Source organism: Gigantopelta aegis, chromosome 3 (assembly GCF_016097555.1).
Source record: "Gigantopelta aegis isolate Gae_Host chromosome 3, Gae_host_genome, whole genome shotgun sequence".
Classification (NCBI taxonomy): domain Eukaryota; kingdom Metazoa; phylum Mollusca; class Gastropoda; order Neomphalida; family Peltospiridae; genus Gigantopelta; species Gigantopelta aegis.
This window is the reverse complement of record NC_054701.1, coordinates 30,228,118-30,250,341: the sequence shown is the minus strand read 5'-3', so window position 1 is coordinate 30,250,341 and position 22,224 is coordinate 30,228,118. Positions and strand designations below refer to the sequence as shown.

Here is a 22,224-nt window from a genome sequence, read left to right as displayed (position 1 = left end):
AGTTCTCGAACAGGACTTTAATCAGTGAAGTGCAAAACTAGCACTCACCTTCATTTTGATGATTTCTCGAACAGGACTTTATTCAGTGAAGTGCAAAACAAGCACTCACCTTCAGTTTAATGATTTCTCGAACAGGACTTTATTCAGTGAAGTGCAAAACTAGCACTCACCTTCAGTTTGATGATTTCTCGAACAGGACTTTATTCAGTGAAGTGCAAAACTAGCACTAATCTTCAGTTTGATGATTTATCAAACAGGACTTTATTCAGTTTGAAGATTTATCGAATAGGACTTTATTCAGTTTGAAGATTTATTAAATAGGACTTAATTCAGTGACGTGCAAAACTAGCAGTGCACTAATCTTCATTTTGATGATTTATCGAATAGGACTTGAAGTGAAGTGTAAAACGTATCTTTTGTTTCGTCTTTAGTTTTAGATGGACCTTTACTCACACATTCGAGATCTTTCATTGGTCTGTTCAAAAGTCCAATCGTCTGCATCGCTAGCTGGAGTCTGCTTTGTTTTTCTATGAGGTTAGCTGTCGTCGAAACCACATACGCCGTGCATCTTGACAAAGTGAGACCATGGTTCAGTCGAACGGTAAAGCTACTGCCTTTACGATCTCCATCGCTCGCTTATCATTGCTTCTTTTCTTTCCTTCTTTTTGACGGTGTTTAGAGAAGTCCTAATTCGAAGCCCGTCAGTGTGACGTCGAATAGGACTTTATTCAGTTTGAAGATTTATCGAATAGGACTTTAAAATATATTTCCCCAAAGTGAAAAAGAACATTATCGGAAAACATTGTTAACAGAAAAATCAATATATATATATATATATATATATATATATATATATATATATATATATATATATATATATATATATATATATATATATATATGTGCGTGTGTGTGTATGTGTGTGTGTGTATATATATATATGTGTGTGTGTGTGTGTGTATATATATGTGTGTGTGTGTGTGTGTGTGTGTGTGTGTGTGTGTGTGTTACACATTTAACGTTGCACTTTTCGATGCTTTGTACGTGTATTTCCAGGATTGCATTTTAGATGCATTCTCATTTGAACTGCTTATTATTTTGATCACTGTGCAATGGTAATACATTCGTTTTCTCCTTCAGTGGTGGGAACTGAAAGAATCAACATTCCTTTTAATTTTCTACTTGATATTTATAAAATAATATTTCTTCTTAATCTTTTCTTTATCTTTACCATAGATTGACACCCAATAGCCGATGTATTTTTCGTGCTGGGGTGTCGTTAAACATTCATTTATTCATTCATTCTTTTCTTTATTTTTTCCCCCCCGACATTTGGGTTATCTCCCATGTGGATCGGACTGTTGTATCTCGCTCCAGCTTCCTCGTTTACTGTCGTAACACCCGTATTTGCCTGGATAGTGGATAAAAAGGTATGTTTACACATACATGTATATGGTGTCGGATTTATTATTAAGGACCACGTAAATAATTAGAAAGGAAACCTGCTGCCGCTACTCCATGGGCTACTCCTTTTGGATTAGCAGCAATGTGTCCTTTTATATGCATCATCCCACAGACTGGATAGTACATCCACGGCCTTTGTTACACTTAACTAGGCTACATACCACCTGCTCTCCCCCCCCCCCCCCCCACGTCGGTGCATCCATTGGGCTATTTCTAGATTCAGGCAGTGTACCACTACTGGTATAGCAAAGGCTGTGGTATGTGCTATCCTGTCTGTGGGATAACGTATATAAAAGATACCTTGCTACTAATGTAAAAAAAACCCAATGTAGCGGGGTTTTTCTCCAAGAAAATATGTCAAAATTATCAAACGTTGAAAAGGGACACCTCCAATATTAAAAAGTACACTAAAATGTATTATCTATATGGTAATCTTGCACAGAAATTTCAAGCTGAGCAAGATATTATACGTTTCCCAATAAAGATGAATAAATTTGTTATATGCGTCTGCTAAACACTGTTTTATTCGGCACACTTCGAATTTCGGGGGATGCCCACCCCCAGTATCTTCCCCTTCGATCTGTGCCTGAAAACATACCAAAAACCCCCAGAATGACGCATTTGACTACCATCTATTTTTTGTTAACAGGGATATCACAGATTGTTCCTGGGCACTGTTCCATTTGTGGCTGCCATTGCTTTGATGTTGTGGGGGCCAAGTCCATTACTAAAATCACTAAGACCGTGAGTGCAATAAGTATTTAAAGGGACAGTCCTGAGTTATCATAATCGACTAACAGAGACTGTTTAGCGACTGTAATTACATATCAAATATATATTTCTGCATAATATATTAGTGACTATATTAAACGTGTTTCAGATCGTGCTAATATTTGTACTATGTTAAATTTCATTTTATTTCCTAAAATATATTTTTATCGTACGTATGAAAGTATTTGAAGACAAAATCCAGTTTGGGCTTTTTACAAATATTAAGACGACCAGAAACACATTGAATATACAGACACTGATACTCTAAACAAGAAAATATATTTAATATGTAAGTTTAATCGTAGGAATATTTTATTAGTCGAAAACATCTTACAATGCAGCAAAACCTCTTTTTAAAAAACCCCAACAAAACAAAACAAACTTTCATGGGAAACTCCCATGCATACGTGTACCAACATACACTGCGTGCTTACATACTTCCACACATATACCAACAGAAGCTATCACCGTTTTGAGGTATTGTAGCAAACATCGACAGGCATATTAGGAGGCGTAACATTTTCAATTCTTTTATTGCTTTAAGCTACGAGCTTATCAGCACAGCAGATACAAACACACACACGTACACACACAAACACACACACACACACACACACACACAAACACACACACACACACACACACACACACACACTATATATATATATATATATATATATATATATATATATATATATATATATATCAAATTGTACGTCGATCAAATAAAACATATTATGAACCTCAAGAAATAATAGTAGGCGTATTTAACTGGTGCTGGTTTTTTTTTTTAAATTACTAGATGTTATCCCTAACGCGTTAAGTAACCTCAAAATCCATACTAAGAGCTTTATTTGTTTTTGTTTTGTTTTTGTTTTTGGTTGTTCGGGGTTTTTTGGTTGTTGTTGTTTGTTTTGTTTTTGTTTGTTTTTTGTTGTGGTTTTTTTTTTTTTTTTTTTTTTTTTGGGGGGGGGGGGTAAAAAGTTCAGGTACATTAACATACTAAGTGCATAACAAGTGCGTCATTTGTTATCGTTTGGGGGGAAAAGTTACATTTTATGTAGAGGTGAAAGACAAAATCGTTATCGTGATGGAAATCGAATGTCCACAATAGCAGAGTCGAAAGATCTTCTTTGCGAGGTTGTGATTGTTTGCACGAATCACTGTCAGGTTCTTCGTCCTAAGGAAGACGTCAACTCCGAGGACACCATATCCAGGTAGACGTGTTAGTCAAATTTGAGACTTACCTAATGATTCTCTGAACCAAATTTTAATATACTTTTGACAGTATTTCGATGTCTCTTATTATAGCTTTGTGATATTAACAGAAGTTTTTAATGGAAGGGTGCAAAATAAAAAATATCCACCTGTAGTAATCCAAAGACCACTAGCATATTTTATATAAAGGACTCTCCTAGACGACCAAAATATTACTTAATATATTATTCCTGACTGAAATTATAGCATCTGTTTCTTACACACCCGTTATTCGTTTCATTCGTGTGATAACACTTTCAAGACATAACCAGATCGAAAATGTCATACCTCCTTTGAAAAAAGGACCATCGAAATCAACTACACTGAGACGTATAAGATAACCTGAAACTGATTTGTCTGTGACCAATAAGTTGGCTATAAGCGCAAGGGATGTAAATACGTTTTAGTCGGAAAATACGTTTAAATGTGCTTAAAACACGTTGTTCGAGGATATGTACGAAATAGAATACTACATTCGTGTCCGTTAGATACTATTTATATTATCTTACAACTCGTTGTTTAAAAATGTATCCAACTCGATTCCGTTCGTTAGATACATTTTAAAACAACTCGTAAAATAAATGGTATCTATCGGTCACTCGTGTAGTATTCTCTATACACATGTATGTTCGCCACGAGCAAACCGAACATTAACTAACGTTACTGAAAAAATTGTTTTTTTACACAAAACTGTTAAAAAATGCTTAGTATACCCACTCAGGAACTAATTAGTTGTGCTCTGAAAATTTTTATAATGCGTATATCACTGGGATTTTAAAAAATAAATGTCATTATATCGACTATCTCTAAATGTTTTGTTGATAACATTTCCCTGTTTTGTTACCTTGGTAACCGTTTAATGAAAACAGTCTATGAATTAAACTCGTTTCATTTCGTGCATTAAATTTTAAAAGGATGCATTTTTGTTTTGAAAAGGTACTAATCATTTCAAGATCTTATCTGTACTGTCAGCGGAATATTTCACAATAATACAATGTCAAGCATTTTTGTTGTTTTGGTCAGCCATTTTGCAAAACGTTTGTATATTAAAATATCGTGGCCTTAGCCAAGAAAACGCCAGCCGCGAACGTTTCGCTACGCTCGCGTTAAGAAACGCAAGGTAGCCGGTTTGGCGTTTCGACAGGAGGTGCCACAGACCCAATGGCAGTGGAACGTGTCATGTCCCATGCATGTCGTAGCGCGACCTCTGACAATGTTGAACCTCTAGGACATCGCTGACGTTGACGAGGTTGTTGCCCGATGATGTTTCTTGAGTGATCGATTGCATGGCCATGGTATAACACTTAAAACTTTATAACTTAGTTGGTTATTAGATGACAGCTAACGTCTAAATGTCTAGTTCATTATTATTATTATTGTTATTATTGTTATATTATTATTATTATTATTTGATGTGACACTCCGCATACTACATCGATATTTCGATTGTGTAATCGAACATTGATCGGTTGGTGCACAATGATTATAACCGATGATCGATGATGAAATTGCTCCCAAATCCCAATACTATTTACAGTACAATATGGATGAACTGTGTATTTGGCGTCATTTGTGGAGCTGCAGTCGGAACTATGAACATGTTGACAGAGGTCTGTATTCTCATTGGAGCTAGGTAAGTAGTTTTATATTACTGGCCTCACATGCAGGGCCGGATTTAGACCTTGGGGGTCCGGGGCACTTCAGGTTCAGGGGCCCCTCAACATAGAAATTAAATTACATGACAAATACATGTGTTATCCGCGATCAAGATCGTATCTCTGCACAGTACAGAGTCGAATGGGCATTTGGCAGAATAGTACTCGACTGGTATATCAAAGACTGGTATATCAAATGCTGTGATATGTGTTGTCCTTTGGGAAAGTGCATATTATATATATAAAAGATCCCCTGCTGCTAACGACTAAATGTCATGGGTATTCGCTGAAGGCCAGGTGTAACAATTACCAAATGTTTGGCATCCAATAACCGATGATCAGTAGATCAATGTGCTCTAGCGGTTTCGTTAAACAAGACAACATTTACTGCGAAAACATTGTTAAAATGCTTGATTATTGTTTGTTTTGTTGTTGTTGCAGTTATAATAGATCGACTGTAATTAGTCATATTCGTGAATAATTATTCGTATTCGAGATAATAAATTGACATCACATTAGATAGTTTTTAAAGATTTCGCTATGTGAGTTCCAGCGTAAGGCGCCTCATGCATTATGTGTGACGTGTATCTAGGTAGAAAACGATCCACATGCAAGTTAAAACATTAAATTTTGTTCTCTCATCAAATTTCATGCAGTAAATGTACATATAATTAACGGCAATATACATTAAGTTATGTGTTGAAGAAGATTATGAAAGCATCTCATATTTTCCTGTTAACACTAACAAATTTAAAGAAATGAACATATATTTAAGAAGAAGGAAGGAAGGAAATGTTTTATTTAACGACGCACTCAACACATTTTATTTAATACAGTACAATACAATACCACACGTCAACGTGAGAAAAATTAAAATCTGAAACTGTTTAGACAGAGAGAGAGAGAGAGAGAGAGAGAGAGAGAGAGAGAGAGAGAGAGAGAGAGAGAGAGAGAGAGAGAGAGAGAGAGAGAGAGAATGAGAGAGCGAGAGAGAGGGGGGGGGAGAGACAGACAGACAGAGAGACAGACATACAGAGGGTGAGAGACAGACAGACATAGAGAGAGAGAGACAGAAACAGACAGAGAGAGAGAGAGAGAGAGAGAGAGAGAGAGAGAGAGAGAGAGAGAGAGAGAGAGAGAGAGAGAGCGAGAGAGAGAGAGAGAGGGGGAGAGAGACAGACAGACAGAGAGACAGACATACAGAGGGTGAGAGACAGACAGAGATAGAGAGAGAGAGAGACAGAAACAGACAGAGAGAGAGATAGAAAGAGAGAGAGAGAGAGAGAGAGAGAGAGAGAGAGAGAGAGAGAGAGAGACATACAGAGACATACAGAGACATACAGAGGGTGAGAGACAGACAGACATAGAGAGAGAGAGACAGAAACAGAGAGAGAGAGAGAGAGAGAGAGAGAGAGAGAGAGAGAGAGAGAGAGAGAGAGAGAGAGAGAGAGAGAGAGAGAGAGAGAGAGAGAGAGAGAGAGAGAGAGAGAGAGAGAGAGAGAGAGAGAGAGAGAGACTACTCATTTCGTTAGTAATGTTTCTTCTTCTCCAGACAGTCTCGACACTCACGGGTTGGTATCAGCCTGCTACATCACGTTTGAAAGTGCTGGGTAAGTTCAACATAACCGGTCTGGGTGGCATCTGAAAAAAAAGAAGAAATTATGGATAGATCATGTCCTTTGACTACAAAGATTCATCATGTTATTGTCATTTACACTGAAATTTTCATCCACGAGATAAACGTCAGAGGCGCGGGAAGGGGGAGGAGGAGGAGGGATAGTGCTGTCCGTTATCTGTGCATCCCTCCTCCCATCTGAAAATAGAAATAGTATATAGCCACCGCCTTCCCCCAGTCGCTATCATCGCCCAGTGCCATACTCGAGTCTCTTATACCAACATTATTATGTTTTAAGTTAACTAATTAAGCTATTGTCCATTAATATCGTGAAGCAGCTATTAACAAGGCAGAGAAGTGGTCATATGTAAATGGAGCATTATACATATACTTTATTATATTGGTTATTATTCTTATATTTTATATTAAAAGTTTTCACTATTGTCAATACAAATTACAATGTAAAATTTCGTTTCCCCTTTAATGAAATATAAAGCATGATGATAAAGCATAATAGTCACCAAAGATAATTACTCTTATATTGGGATATTTGTCAATTAGTGTATGGTCCGCATCGATTTTTTCCCAGATGAAACTAATTTTTTTTACAACCAACACACTCACATTTATCACCAATCACAGGACTTGTGGTGTTCACTTGTCTATCAAAAGTACGGTGCACCTCGAACTTTGACCCAGCCGGAAGTTATTTGGTTTAGCACTTCCTAATGGCAGACGCATTATATACAGGTGCATTGTATGCATTTCAATTAAAATTCTTTATTTCAGTCAGAGCATATTCATGGTTCAGGGGGGTGAAATAAACATAGCATTTTCTATACAATGTGAGCGAAAATCTGGATGAAAATACATGTATTTGTGGGCCCGAACCTGGATTTGTTTTGTGGGGACATGCTTCTTCGAGAAAACTTTGAATTTCATGTGTTAAAATAAGACATTTCAAGTCTTCTGAACAGAATATTCAATAACAGGGGAAAGGGTGTGTCAACGGAACACTGCGGGCCAGTCCGGCAGCCCATGCTATAAGCATCCTTTTTACCGCTGCTAACTCCCTCAGTACTGGAGCTGCCCTTTTTAAATGTTGCAGCTGATCTGTAATGTAATGGAAAATGAAGCTAAACTATTTAATAATATTTAATTTTAGATTGTTTTGGTTTTTGTTTAAAGAAAATAATTACTTTATTTTTACAGATTTGTATTGTAACTTTATTACTAATGTTAATGAAAGTGTTACTTTTTAAATCAATGTTCTAATTTATTTCCTGCTATGTGACCTGTAGGCGTAACTTTCTTCAGCCATTCAGCAATCGCTAAAATGTAGGTTAGACCCGCCCGAGGTCTAGCTATGGAAAACACCACGGGTAAAATCAAAGGGACCGACACCAAAGCGTGGTACAAGTAATTTTAGTCGATGAGATTTTTTATTAGTCACAAACATCTTACAATGCAGCAAATACGTGATAGTTCCTTTAACTGGATATAAGTACGAAATGAAGCTAAATAAAATAAATAAAAGGTGTTGTCGTTGCAGGTTTTTCTCGGGTGCAGTATTTGGAGGAGTGATGACACAGCACGCTGGGTTTGAGTTGTCCCTCACCGTCATTGCAGGATTATACGTTACTTGTGTGAGTTTTTAAGAGACAGCAAGTTTATAGCAAATTGCAGGATTATACGTTACTTGTGTGAGTTTTTAAGAGACAGCAAGTTTATAGCAAATTGAGAATTATACATTACTGGTGTGAGATTTTAGTGAGAGCATGTTTATATATATTAGAGTGGATTGCAAGATTATACGTTACTCGTGTGAGTTTATATTTTAGTGAGAGCATGTTTATATATATTAGAGTGGATTGCAGGATTATACGTTACTCATGTAAGTTTATATTTTAGTGAGAGCATGTTTATATATATTAGAGTGGATTGCAAGATTATACGTTACTCATGTAAGTTTATATTTTAGTGAGAGCATGTTTATATATATTAGAGTGGATTGCAAGATTATACGTTACTCGTGTGAGTTTTTAGTGACATCATATTATATATATTAGAGTGGATTGCAGGATTATACGTTACTCGTGTAAGTTTATATTTTAGTGACAGCATGTTTATATATATTAGAGTGGATTGCAAGATTATACGTTACTCGTGTAAGTTTATATTTTAGTGAGAGCATGTTTATATATATTAGAGTGTATTGCAAGATTATACGTTACTCGTGTGAGTTTATATTTTAGTGAGAGCATGTTTATATATATTAGAGTGGATTGCAAGATTATACGTTACTCGTGTGAGTTTATATTTTAGTGAGAGCATGTTTATATATATTAGAGTGGATTGCAAGATTATACGTTACTCGTGTGAGTTTATATTTTAGTGAGAGCATGTTTATATATATTAGAGTGGATTGCAGGATTATACGTTACTCATGTAAGTTTATATTTTAGTGAGAGCATGTTTATATATATTAGAGTGGATTGCAAGATTATACGTTACTCGTGTGAGTTTATATTTTAGTGAGAGCATGTTTATATATATTAGAGTGGATTGCAAGATTATACGTTACTCGTGTGAGTTTATATTTTAGTGAGAGCATGTTTATATATATTAGAGTGGATTGCAAGATTATACGTTACTCGTGTGAGTTTATATTTTAGTGAGAGCATGTTTATATATATTAGAGTGGATTGCAGGATTATACGTTACTCGTGTGAGTTTATATTTTAGTGAGAGCATGTTTATATATATTAGAGTGGATTGCAAGATTATACGTTACTCGTGTGAGTTTATATTTTAGTGAGAGCATGTTTATATATATTAGAGTGGATTGCAGGATTATACGTTACTCATGTCAGTTTACATTTTAGTGAGAGCATGTTTATATATATTAGAGTGGATTGCAAGATTATACGTTACTCGTGTGAGTTTACATTTTAGTGAGAGCATGTTTATATATATTAGAGTGGATTGCAAGATTATACGTTACTCGTGTGAGTTTACATTTTAGTGAGAGCATGTTTATATATATTAGAGTGGATTGCAAGATTATACGTTACTCGTGTGAGTTTACATTTTAGTGAGAGCATGTTTATATATATTAGAGTGGATTGCAAGATTATACGTTACTCGTGTGAGTTTACATTTTAGTGAGAGCATGTTTATATATATTAGAGTGGATTGCAAGATTATACGTTACTCGTGTGAGTTTACACTTTTAGTGAGAGCATGTTTATATATATTAGAGTGGATTGCAAGATTATACGTTACTCGTGTGAGTTTACATTTTAGTGAGAGCATGTTTATATATATTAGAGTGGATTGCAGATTATACGTTACTCGTGTGAGTTTACATTTTAGTGAGAGCATGTTTATATATATTAGAGTGGATTGCAAGATTATACGTTACTCGTGTGAGTTTATATTTTAGTGAGAGCATGTTTATATATATTAGAGTGGATTGCAAGATTATACGTTACTCGTGTGAGTTTATATTTTAGTGAGAGCATGTTTATATATATTAGAGTGGATTGCAAGATTATACGTTACTCGTGTGAGTTTATATTTTAGTGAGAGCATGTTTATATATATTAGAGTGGATTGCAAGATTATACGTTACTCGTGTGAGTTTATATTTTAGTGAGAGCATGTGTATATATATTAGAGTGGATTGCAGGATTATACGTTACTCGTGTGAGTTTATATTTTAGTGAGAGCATGTTTATATATATTAGAGTGGATTGCAAGATTATACGTTACTCGTGTCAGTTTATATTTTAGTGAGAGCATGTTTATATATATTAGAGTGGATTGCAAATTATACGTTACTCGTGTCAGTTTATATTTTAGTGAGAGCATGTTTATATATATTAGAGTGGATTGCAAGATTATACGTTACTCGTGTGAGTTTATATTTTAGTGAGAGCATGTTTATATATATTAGAGTGGATTGCAGGATTATACGTTACTCGTGTAAGTTTATATTTTAGTGAGAGCATGTTTATATATATTAGAGTGGATTGCAGGATTATACGTTACTCATGTAAGTTTATATTTTAGTGAGAGCATGTTTATATATATTAGAGTGGATTGCAAGATTATACGTTACTCATGTAAGTTTATATTTTAGTGAGAGCATGTTTATATATATTAGAGTGGATTGCAAGATTATACGTTACTCGTGTGAGTTTATATTTTAGTGAGAGCATGTTTTATATATATTAGAGTGGATTGCAAGATTATACGTTACTCGTGTGAGTTTATATTTTAGTGAGAGCATGTTTATATATATTAGAGTGGATTGCAAGATTATACGTTACTCGTGTGAGTTTATATTTTAGTGAGAGCATGTTTATATATATTAGAGTGGATTGCAGGATTATACGTTACTCATGTAAGTTTATATTTTAGTGAGAGCATGTTTTATATATATAGAGTGGATTGCAAGATTATACGTTACTCGTGTAAGTTTATATTTTAGTGAGAGCATGTTTATATATATTAGAGTGGATTGCAAGATTATACGTTACTCGTGTGAGTTTATATTTTAGTGACAGCATGTTTATATATATTAGAGTGGATTGCAAGATTATACGTTACTCGTGTGAGTTTATATTTTAGTGAGAGCATGTTTATATATATTAGAGTGGATTGCAAGATTATACGTTAGAGTGGATTGCAAGATTATACGTTACTCGTGTGAGTTTATATTTTAGTGAGAGCATGTTTATATATATTAGAGTGGATTGCAAGATTATACGTTACTCATGTAAGTTTATATTTTAGTGAGAGCATGTTTATATATATTAGAGTGGATTGCAGGATTATACGTTACTCGTGTGAGTTTATATTTAGTGAGAGCATGTTATATATATTAGAGTGGATTGCAAGATTATACGTTACTCGTGTGAGTTTATATTTTAGTGAGAGCATGTTTATATATATTAGAGTGGATTGCAAGATTATACGTTACTCGTGTGAGTTTATATTTTAGTGAGAGCATGTTTATATATATTAGAGTGGATTGCAAGATTATACGTTACTCGTGTGAGTTTATATTTTAGTGAGAGCATGTTTATATATATTAGAGTGGATTGCAAGATTATACGTTACTCGTGTGAGTTTATATTTTAGTGAGAGCATGTTTATATATATTAGAGTGGATTGCAAGATTATACGTTACTCGTGTGAGTTTATATTTTAGTGAGAGCATGTTTATATATATTAGAGTGGATTGCAAGATTATACGTTACTCGTGTGAGTTTATATTTTAGTGAGAGCATGTTATATATATTAGAGTGGATTGCAAGATTATACGTTACTCGTGTGAGTTTATATTTTAGTGAGAGCATGTTTATATATATTAGAGTGGATTGCAAGATTATACGTTACTCGTGTGAGTTATATTTTAGTGAGAGCATGTTTATATATATTAGAGTGGATTGCAAGATTATACGTTACTCGTGTGAGTTTATATTTTAGTGAGAGCATGTTTATATATATTAGAGTGGATTGCAAGATTATACGTTACTCGTGTGAGTTTATATTTTAGTGAGAGCATGTTTATATATATTAGAGTGGATTGCAAGATTATACGTTACTCGTGTGAGTTTATATTTTAGTGAGAGCATGTTTATATATATTAGAGTGGATTGCAAGATTATACGTTACTCGTGTGAGTTTATATTTTAGTGAGAGCATGTTTATATATATTAGAGTGGATTGCAAGATTATACGTTACTCGTGTGAGTTTATATTTTAGTGAGAGCATGTTTATATATATTAGAGTGGATTGCAAGATTATACGTTACTCGTGTGAGTTTATATTTTAGTGACAGCATGTTTATATATATTAGAGTGGATTGCAAGATTATACGTTACTCGTGTGAGTTTATATTTTAGTGACAGCATGTTTATATATATTAGAGTGGATTGCAAGATTATACGTTACTCGTGTGAGTTTATATTTTAGTGAGAGCATGTTTATATATATTAGAGTGGATTGCAAGATTATAGGTTACTCGTGTGAGTTTATATTTTAGTGAGAGCATGTTTATATATATTAGAGTGGATTGCAAATTATACGTACTCGTGTGAGTTTATATTTTAGTGAGAGCATGTTTATATATATTAGAGTGGATTGCAGGATTATACGTTACTCATGTAAGTTTATATTTTAGTGAGAGCATGTTTATATATATTAGAGTGGATTGCAAGATTATACGTTACTCATGTAAGTTTATATTTTAGTGAGAGCATGTTTATATATATTAGAGTGGATTGCAGGATTATACGTTACTCGTGTAAGTTTATATTTTAGTGACAGCATGTTTATATATATTAGAGTGGATTGCAGGATTATACGTTACTCGTGTAAGTTTATATTTTAGTGACAGCATGTTTATATATATTAGAGTGGATTGCAGGATTATACGTTACTCGTGTGAGTTTATATTTTAGTGACAGCATGTTTATATATATTAGAGTGGATTGCAAGATTATACGTTGCTCGTGTGAGTTTTTATTTTAGTGACATCATATTATATATATTAGAGTGGATTGCAGGATTATACGTTACTCGTGTAAGTTTATATTTTAGTGACAGCATGTTTATATATATTAGCGTGCATTGCAGGATTATACGTTACTCGTGTGAGGTTTTAGTGACATCATATTATATATATTAGAGTGCATTGCAGGATTATACGTTACTTGTGTGAGTTTTTAGTGACAGCAAGTTTATATAGATTATAGTGGTGACAAAGTTCGGACAAATACACCTGTCATTTTCAGATTATATGTTACTTGTGTGAGGTCTTAGTAACAGCAAGTTTGTGTAGATTAGAGTGGTGGACAAAAAGCTTTTCACGGCTTCTAGGAAATCAATACATCCCATGCTTGTATTCATACACGGTACACAGAAATAGGTGATGGAAAATAACAATTAATTCAACAAACTTGTGAATAGCATATTACACAGATGCCATCCTGGCAAATACCAAATTTTTTACTCGCCAACAACTGAAACATATTTATAGAAACACTGGCTGTATTTACAATGTACTACTTTCGTGTGTAATACAACGCTTATTGGGCAATTTACTTCCCGGCTACCTATGGACAATAGTGTACATATTTATAAAAATACTATAGAACTAGTTTCACCCTTTGTTTGACACCGATGTTTTCTTTGCGATGGGGTGTCGTTAAACATTTATTCATGCATTCTTGTTTAATTCTTGTTTTTGTTGTAGGGAATATTAGCATTTGGTTTGCTGCTATGCAGATTCATGAATGATGTCATTCGTACGAAAACCGAAAACTCGGTTGATGTTCCATTACTGGCAAAATAAACGTCTCTGTTTCCGTACAATATGTAAGATGCTGCCGACCAGAGAAACATGTTATGGGAACTTGGTCGCAGCCAGTCTGCGTCGGTCTACTTCCAATCAGTGGCATATCAGAGAAATTAAAATTTTGTAGATCTATTGCGGAGCGTCTGCGTCAATCTGTGTCGATTTGCGTTAATCTAAATCAGTCTACTTTGATCTGCGTCAGTCTGAGTCAGTCTACTTCGATTTGCGTCAGTCGGAGTCGGTCTACATCGATCTGCGTCAGTCTACTTCGATCTGCATCAGTCTACTTCGATCTGCGTCAGTCTGAGTCAGTCTACTTCCATCTGCGTCAGTCTGTGTCGATCTGGATCACATTGTGTCGATCTACGTGACTTAAGCCTAGTTCAGGTCGACATTGCTATTACACAGATCAGACCCCGATGGTCGGGATCAATTTTTTTTTTTTTTTACTCTAAACGAGGGAAAGCGTATGACAATCTTGCGGCGTGTATAATTTGCACAGCGGAAGTCCGAAACACGGTCAGGTTGACTGCAATCTGTGTCCGATGGTCGGGAACCTGTTTTGTCGCACCACAGTGAACTCTTATGAACTCTTGTGACGGATGATTGTTTGGATCGCCGATTGATGCCGATCGTCGTAACACCATCTAATCGCAAGAGTACTCGGGTCACACTGGATCGGCGACGAATGTGATCGTCGCACAATCACAGTCCGATGCAGAAAACGTCAAAAGGCAACTGATCTGTGCAATCGCGAGATCGACCGGAGTTGCATACTATGTATAGCATTCGCTTCATGTGCGGTGGATAGTAAGGTCTCTACCCGTTAATGGTTCATTTGAGATGTTTCTTATTTCAAGCAATACTTTACAAATGTCGTGATATGCACTGTGAAAAAAATATACTAACTTCGATCCTTGTTATCTTAAGAACTATTTGTAATTATTCGTTTATTAGTTTTCACAAAACATGTTGCAACCATTTTAGGTCTGAATAGGATCGAACGGTGTATCGATATATATATATATATATGTATGTATGTATGTATGTATATATATATATATATATATATATATATATATATATATATATATATATATATATATATATATATATATAATATATATAATATATATATATATATATACACACGACCATTGCTACTAATGTGAGTTTTCTCTAAAGTATGTATCAGAATTATAAAAACATTCCGGTAATTGATTAATCTAGTGGTTTTATTAAACAAAACAAAGTTAACTTTTAAACCTCTGGGATATATTCGTTTCTGTAATAATTAAAAACATTAATTAACGCAATAACCATAGTCAACCCAAATGGGAGAGCCACTTAACATATCACTAATTTTGTACAGAACCTTTGTAGAATGTATGGCAAACCCCAAATGTATCATCAGTGACTATGACGCATAGAACTCATCACAGCCTTTTGGTAAATCAAGGGAACCAATCTTACATGTAATGTAGCAGAATCAATAGATCCTGAACAAACAATCATTGTGCCTTTATGTGGTTTCAAAGCTCACCAGTTCTAGAAGTAGTATTCTGTTATATTGACGTGAAAAGGTACATGGAAAAGTTAAAGCTTGTTTTGTTTAACGACACCACTAGAGCACAATAATTTATTAATCATCGGTTATTGGATGTCAAATATTTGGTAATGTTTTTACTCATAGCCTTAAGAGAAACCCTGCTACATTTGTCCATTAGCAGTAAGGGATCTTATATATGCACCTTCCCACAGACAGAACAGCAGCGAACCCAGTATCTACCAGCTTTAACGCTGATGGTTTTACCACTACGTTACCAAAACCAGAAGAGATGATCGCTTAATGTTCAGTACAAATGCCATGGCAAACACGCATAGATTATGGTCGGTACAGTTTCACTATTTGATTTAATCAGTTTTTCTTAATTATGTAAAAAGTAAATTCTTCATGTGAAAAAAGAAACCATCCGCATGTTCTCCCTTCAGCAAAATATCTTTCCACATATTCCATAACACATATCCATTTATTTAGTGTTCGATATTCGACCTTGAAATGATATTCGAATATTCGATAGAAATAACGAGCGAATATTCGAATACCAAATCATTAAACTAACGATGTTTTTATAGTTTGAATTGTGTAATAGACTATTAATAACCGCCAAAAGGCATAGTTACGAACGAAAACAAACACAAATCATAATGCAGTAGTGGTTGGTAGATAACCTAGCTATATGTCTTGACTTCTCAATATTATAAATACAAATATCAAAATGTGAACAACACTAAAACAGTATGACCAAACAATATGTACCCGGATCTCATACAGAAAACCACCAGATCAGTTCACATGTTTTTGTTGTTGTTGTTGTTGTTGTTGTTTTTTGGGTGGGGGTGGGTTGTGTTTTCTGAGGGTTTTTTGCTAGAAAATATAGCATCCTGATAGTGCTCAGCTCTAAACTATATATTTCGAGACGAGCTTTGAACGGATTCGGATGGATTTATTTAACAGCACTCAGACACATTACAATATGTAACAATATGACAATGCAACTACATAGTTAACATACATGACAAGAACACGCATCAACACGGAATATCTATAGTTAACAATGAACATCGGGAACTTAATCAACATAGCTAAAGTGTGCGAAAGAGAAGCATCAGTTCTCAAGTTCACAAGGCCTTACTCAAAAACAGCATACGTTTCATTTTAAACACGCTAGAATTAGTTTTATATGTTTACATAAATTTCTTCTGTTTTCAATATTTAGATTTTTACAATTTAATAAATAATGATGTTCATCTCCAATATCAGTATTACAAAGTTTACATAGCATTTTAATCTAGATACCCGTTTCTAGTGTTAATCTTAAATCTGAAGTAGGCAATTTAGTTATGCCGTATCATTTTGGTACGATAATCTCGTCAAATTGGTTTCGAATTAAAATTTAGAATGTTTAAAATTGGCATTTAAAAATTGTTATATTGTCCGAAAAACTACTGTTGTATGAATTGATCGCAGAGATTTGTTTTAGTTCTTGTTTATAAGATTTGAAATTGACATATTGATTAGTGTACATGAACCCCATTCCTACCGGCCTCGGTGGCGTCGTGGCAGGTCATCGGTCTACAGGCTGGTAGGTACTGGGTTCGGATCCCAGTCGAGGCATGGGATTTTTAATCCAGATACCGACTCCAAACCCTGAGTGAGTGCTCCGCAAGGCTCAATGGGTAGGTGTAAACCACTTGCACCGACCAGTGATCCACAACTGGTTCAACAAAGGCCATGGTTTGTGCTATCCTGCCTGTGGGAAGTGCAAATAAAAGATCCCTTGCTGCCAATCGGAAGAGTAGCCCATGTAGTGGCGACAGCGGGTTTCCTCTCAAAATCTATGTGGTCCTTAATCATATGTCTGACGCCATATAACCGTAAATAAAATGTGTTGAGTGCGTCGTTAAATAAAACACTTCTTTCTTTCTTTTGAACCCCATTCCCGTGTTATCGACACTACTTTTTATGAATTTCAGCGACCCACATGACGTCACTACTGTATTCTGAAACTCCAGACATGTTTTATCTTCCCAACTCATTGCACGAGGCAAGCAGCATGCAGGACTGATCTTATAATTAAAAGAAACCGCATTATTGATCTCATTTAGAGTAATTTTCCCATCCGACCTGAAAACTCCATATATTCAAATATTTGAAAATATTATTCGAATATTTCGTATACCAAATTAGTAAAAGAATATTCAAATATGTGGATCGAACACTAATCTATTTCTTTAAAACTAGACTTTTAAGTCCTATTGGGTCAACTCGAGGTTTTATTATGGTCGTACCTGTCTGTATTCAGTTTGTTGTATTCCTATCCTTAAGTGTTCAATGGGACTAAAATCTGGGGAATATGCTGCCTATGGTAGAGCAATAATTGCTTTGTGCGATGTACTATAATATCAAAGTCATGCGGTGAACTTTCTAAATCAGATATTTGGATGATATAGGCATTCTTTTTAGTTTCTGGATGCTCATTGACGTAAGAGACTCATTAGTGGTAAAGATGTGGCTTGCTATAAAATAGTTTCACCGTCCCAGAATAACGACCCCTGAAAGTTCCCAAATTTCATAAATTCACGACCCCCCCCCCCCCCCCCCCCCCCCCCCCCAACAAACCCAAACAAATGAAGACAAAAAAATAAATCTGAAACAAAACCGATCGATCCAACGAACCCCAGTTTTTCTCCTGTACCAATCAATGTAACGGCTGGTATATCAAAGGCTATGGGGAACTGCGTGTAAAGGATCCCTTGCTACGTTATTGTTAGGAGTAGCCTATGTGCTAACAGTGGGTGTTCTCTTTTAATGTCGAAATAACCGTATTAGACACCAAATAGTCATAGTTGTAAATGTTTTGAGGTATCGTAAATGTAATGAAGTGTTATTAAACATTTCTTTCCTTTTCAACAAATACATTTCATTGCAGAAATTCACATGTCAATACATAAAAGAGAGTTACATGAATAATTTATTTATTATAATCACTGATACATGAGCTAACAACGTAAAGCTATCCCACGACGAGTGATCCTCCATTTGAAACAAGTGAGTTGTCATCGTCAGTTCTAAGGAGAAAGCCACTGAAAGTAGTTAACTGGTAGCCACGTAATGTGTCGCCACCCCAATTCTTCATAATCCAAACTTCTTGCCCTTTGTGAAGGTGTATCACTGTTTGAATGCTTTCTGTTCCTCCCGAACTAGTGGATACCATGTATGCTACTTGTGTACCATCTTTAATTATACTAAATTCCATTTCTGAAGACGATGGCAAAACATGCAGAGTGAATATATACAGTCCAGAAACTGGTGAGTGAAACATGCCCGAATGTGCAATGTACGCGTTACCATCGTTGAGGTAAACTTTATCGAAGGCAACAATCTGACCGTTGCTGAATTTTAATGGAACCGGATCATGTGAAAATCCAGCTCTGAAACTAATCAGTGGTGTGCGATCTGGGGGAAAAAAGAGAAAAGTACACTACACTGTCAGTAAAACCTATATATGTATGACACATTTTAGAACAAATACTTTAATTTAATATCTTCCGTATATTTCTGGTAGATGTGTGAATATATGTATAATATATATGTGTGTATTTATTTATGTGGGTATCTCTATGAATATACTGTTATATATGCGCAATTATGCACAAAGTAACTCTGTTCCTTCTTTCGTTCCTTATTTCTTTTCTTTTTTTCTTCTCTATCTTTCTTTTCAATTTAAGTCAGTGCCCTAGAGGAGTTTAAAGAATATTTCTTCGTACTAGATATGTCTATGTAAACCCATCGACCCCCCCCCCCCCCCTATGTACGCCCATGCGTGCGCGGGGCCCTATTAAAAATAGCATGACAATTTCTGTGCGGAACTAAGGTGGTCATAGACGCTACTCGTTATGTTTGAAACGAGCAGCTTAACCCACTTGTTTTTCCGATTTACTTTAAAGTTGAGGGCTGGTAGTATTTATATCCATGGTATATACGTCTACTGATAAGCTGCGGGTAGCAGTTTTAGCTACGTATGTTACAAGTATCGTCTGTGGGATTGGATTTGAGAACATTCAATATATTGAGATACCATCTGTAAATCGGTATACAAAATGGAGATTGGTTTCACGGTGGACATCTTGGTATTCGAAATAGCTACCTTTTATGAATATATTTCTAAAAACAAAACTCCATTAAATTTAATTTAGCAATGTTGTTACATTAACAGTACCAACATTTAATATTAAAACCTTAAGAAATACATAAGACCCTAAGAGGTACTCTTCTGCACATACACACTTATTCCATTAGTTTTGCTATTGTCGAAAGAACGTCTGAAAGTCATCTTCTTTAATTCCCTTTCATAAAGGGACATTCCTGAGTTTGCTGCAATGTTTAAGATGTTATCGACTAAAAGAGACTTTTTAACGATTGTAATTACATATCAAATATACTGTCCAGCATAAAATATTAGTGGCTGTATATTAAACGTGTTTCTGATCGTTCGAATATTTGTACTAGGTTAAATTACATTCTATTTCCTAAAATAAGCTTTTTGTCGTACGTACGAAATTATTTGAAGACAAAATCCAGTTTGGGCTTCTTACAAATATTAAGACGACCACAAATACATTGAATATACAAACACTGATATTATAAACAAGAAAATATATTTAATATGTAAGTTCAATCGTAGAAATATTTTATTAGTTGGAAGCATCTTACAATGCAGCAAACTCGGGAATGTTCCTTTAAGTTCTCTCGTGCTGACTTCATGTCTTTGATCGTATCAATTCGCTTCTCTTTAATCAATTGTTTCAGTTAGACAGTGTGCCCTAGTTTGAATAGGATTTAGATAAAGAGGTGTGTTTTTTCTTTTTCATATTAAAAATTAGGGGGAAATTGTAAAATAGGGGAAAGAGATACATTCGGTTATTTGGTGTTTAAGGTACGGTTACTGCTACTCGTGGTTTAAAGTGAGGGTAAAGGGATACATTCGGTTATTTGGTGTTTAAGGTACGGTTACTGCTACTCGTGGTTTAAAGTGAGGGGAAAGGGATACATTCGGTTATTTGGTGTTTAAGGTACGGTTACTGCGACTCGTGGTTTAAAGTGAGGGGAAAGGGATACATTCGGTTATTTGGTGTTTAAGGTACGGTTACTGCTACTCGTGGTTTAAAGTGAGGGGAAAGGGATACATTCGGTTATTTGGTGTTTAAGGTACGGTTACTGCTACTCGTGGTTTAAAGTGAGGGGAAAGGGATACATTCGGTTATTTGGTGTTTAAGGTACGGTTACTGCTACTCGTGGTTTAAAGTGAGGGGAAAGGGATACATTCGGTTATTTGGTGTTTAAGGTACGGTTACTGCTACTCGTGGTTTAAAGTGAGGGGAAAGGGATACATTCGGTTATTTGGTGTTTAACGTACGGTTACTGCGACTCGTGGTTTAAAGTGAGGGGAAAGGGATACATTCGGTTATTTGGTGTTTAAGGTACGGTTACTGCTACTCGTGGTTTAAAGTGAGGGGAAAGGGATACATTCGGTTATTTGGTGTTTAAGGTACGGTTACTGCTACTCGTGGTTTAAAGTGAGGGGAAAGGGATACATTCGGTTATTTGGTGTTTAAGGTACGGTTACTGCTACTCGTGGTTTAAAGTGAGGGGAAAGGGATACATTCGGTTATTTGGTGTTTAAGGTACGGTTACTGCTACTCGTGGTTTAAAGTGAGGGGAAAGGGATACATTCGGTTATTTGGTGTTTAAGGTACGGTTACTGCGACTCGTGGTTTAAAGTGAGGGGAAAGGGATACATTCGGTTATTTGGTGTTTAAGGTACGGTTACTGCTACTCGTGGTTTAAAGTGAGGGGAAAGGGATACATTCGGTTATTTGGTGTTTAAGGTACGGTTACTGCTACTCGTGGTTTAAAGTGAGGGGAAAGGGATACATTCGGTTATTTGGTGTTTAAGGTACGGTTACTGCTACTCGTGGTTTAAAGTGAGGGGAAAGGGATACATTCGGTTATTTGGTGTTTAAGGTACGGTTACTGCTACTCGTGGTTTAAAGTGAGGGGAAAGGGATACATTCGGTTATTTGGTGTTTAAGGTACGGTTACTGCTACTCGTGGTTTAAAGTGAGGGGAAAGGGATACATTCGGTTATTTGGTGTTTAAGGTACGGTTACTGCTACTCGTGGTTTAAAGTGAGGGGAAAGGGATACATTCGGTTATTTGGTGTTTAAGGTACGGTTACTGCTACTCGTGGTTTAAAGTGAGGGGAAAGGGATACATTCGGTTATTTGGTGTTTAAGGTACGGTTACTGCTACTCGTGGTTTAAAGTGAGGGGAAAGGGATACATTCGGTTATTTGGTGTTTAAGGTACGGTTACTGCTACTCGTGGTTTAAAGTGAGGGGAAAGGGATACATTCGGTTATTTGGTGTTTAAGGTACGGTTACTGCTACTCGTGGTTTAAAGTGAGGGGAAAGGGATACATTCGGTTATTTGGTGTTTAAGGTACGGTTACTGCTACTCGTGGTTTAAA

General features: G+C 35.5%; 1 protein-coding gene across 2 annotated transcripts; it reads left to right on the top strand.

Annotated features, from left to right (window-relative positions):
- Window positions 1–1,298: 1,298 nt before the first annotated feature.
- On the top strand, window positions 1,299–14,264 carry LOC121367862. 2 transcript variants are annotated; one of them, XR_005957439.1, is made up of 6 exons: window positions 1,299–1,430; window positions 2,114–2,208; window positions 5,030–5,125; window positions 6,700–6,757; window positions 8,315–8,408; window positions 14,031–14,264. XR_005957439.1 is itself a non-coding variant. In XM_041492288.1 (6 exons), exons 3-6 carry the CDS (start codon window positions 5,036–5,038, stop codon window positions 14,127–14,129), a joined length of 318 nt encoding a protein of 105 aa, XP_041348222.1. In that variant the 5' UTR covers window positions 1,299–1,430; window positions 2,114–2,208; window positions 5,030–5,035; the 3' UTR covers window positions 14,130–14,264. The 2 variants fall into 2 exon arrangements, 1 of the variants encoding a protein (XP_041348222.1); XM_041492288.1 differs by having other exon boundaries at window positions 5,030–5,102.
- Window positions 14,265–22,224: the final 7,960 nt, after the last annotated feature.

What these genes read in the sequence shown, in the direction of transcription:
- LOC121367862 (XM_041492288.1), top strand. Translation starts at nt 5,036, where the DNA reads ATGGATGAACTGTGTATTTGGCGTCATTTGTGGAGCTGCAGTCGGAAC. An exon ending in ATCACGTTTGAAAGTGCTGG is followed by an intron (nt 6,758 to 8,314) that starts GTAAGTTCAACA and finishes TTGTCGTTGCAG; the next exon opens with GTTTTTCTCGGGTGCAGTAT. An exon ending in CAGGATTATACGTTACTTGT is followed by an intron (nt 8,409 to 14,030) that starts GTGAGTTTTTAA and finishes TTTTTGTTGTAG; the next exon opens with GGAATATTAGCATTTGGTTT.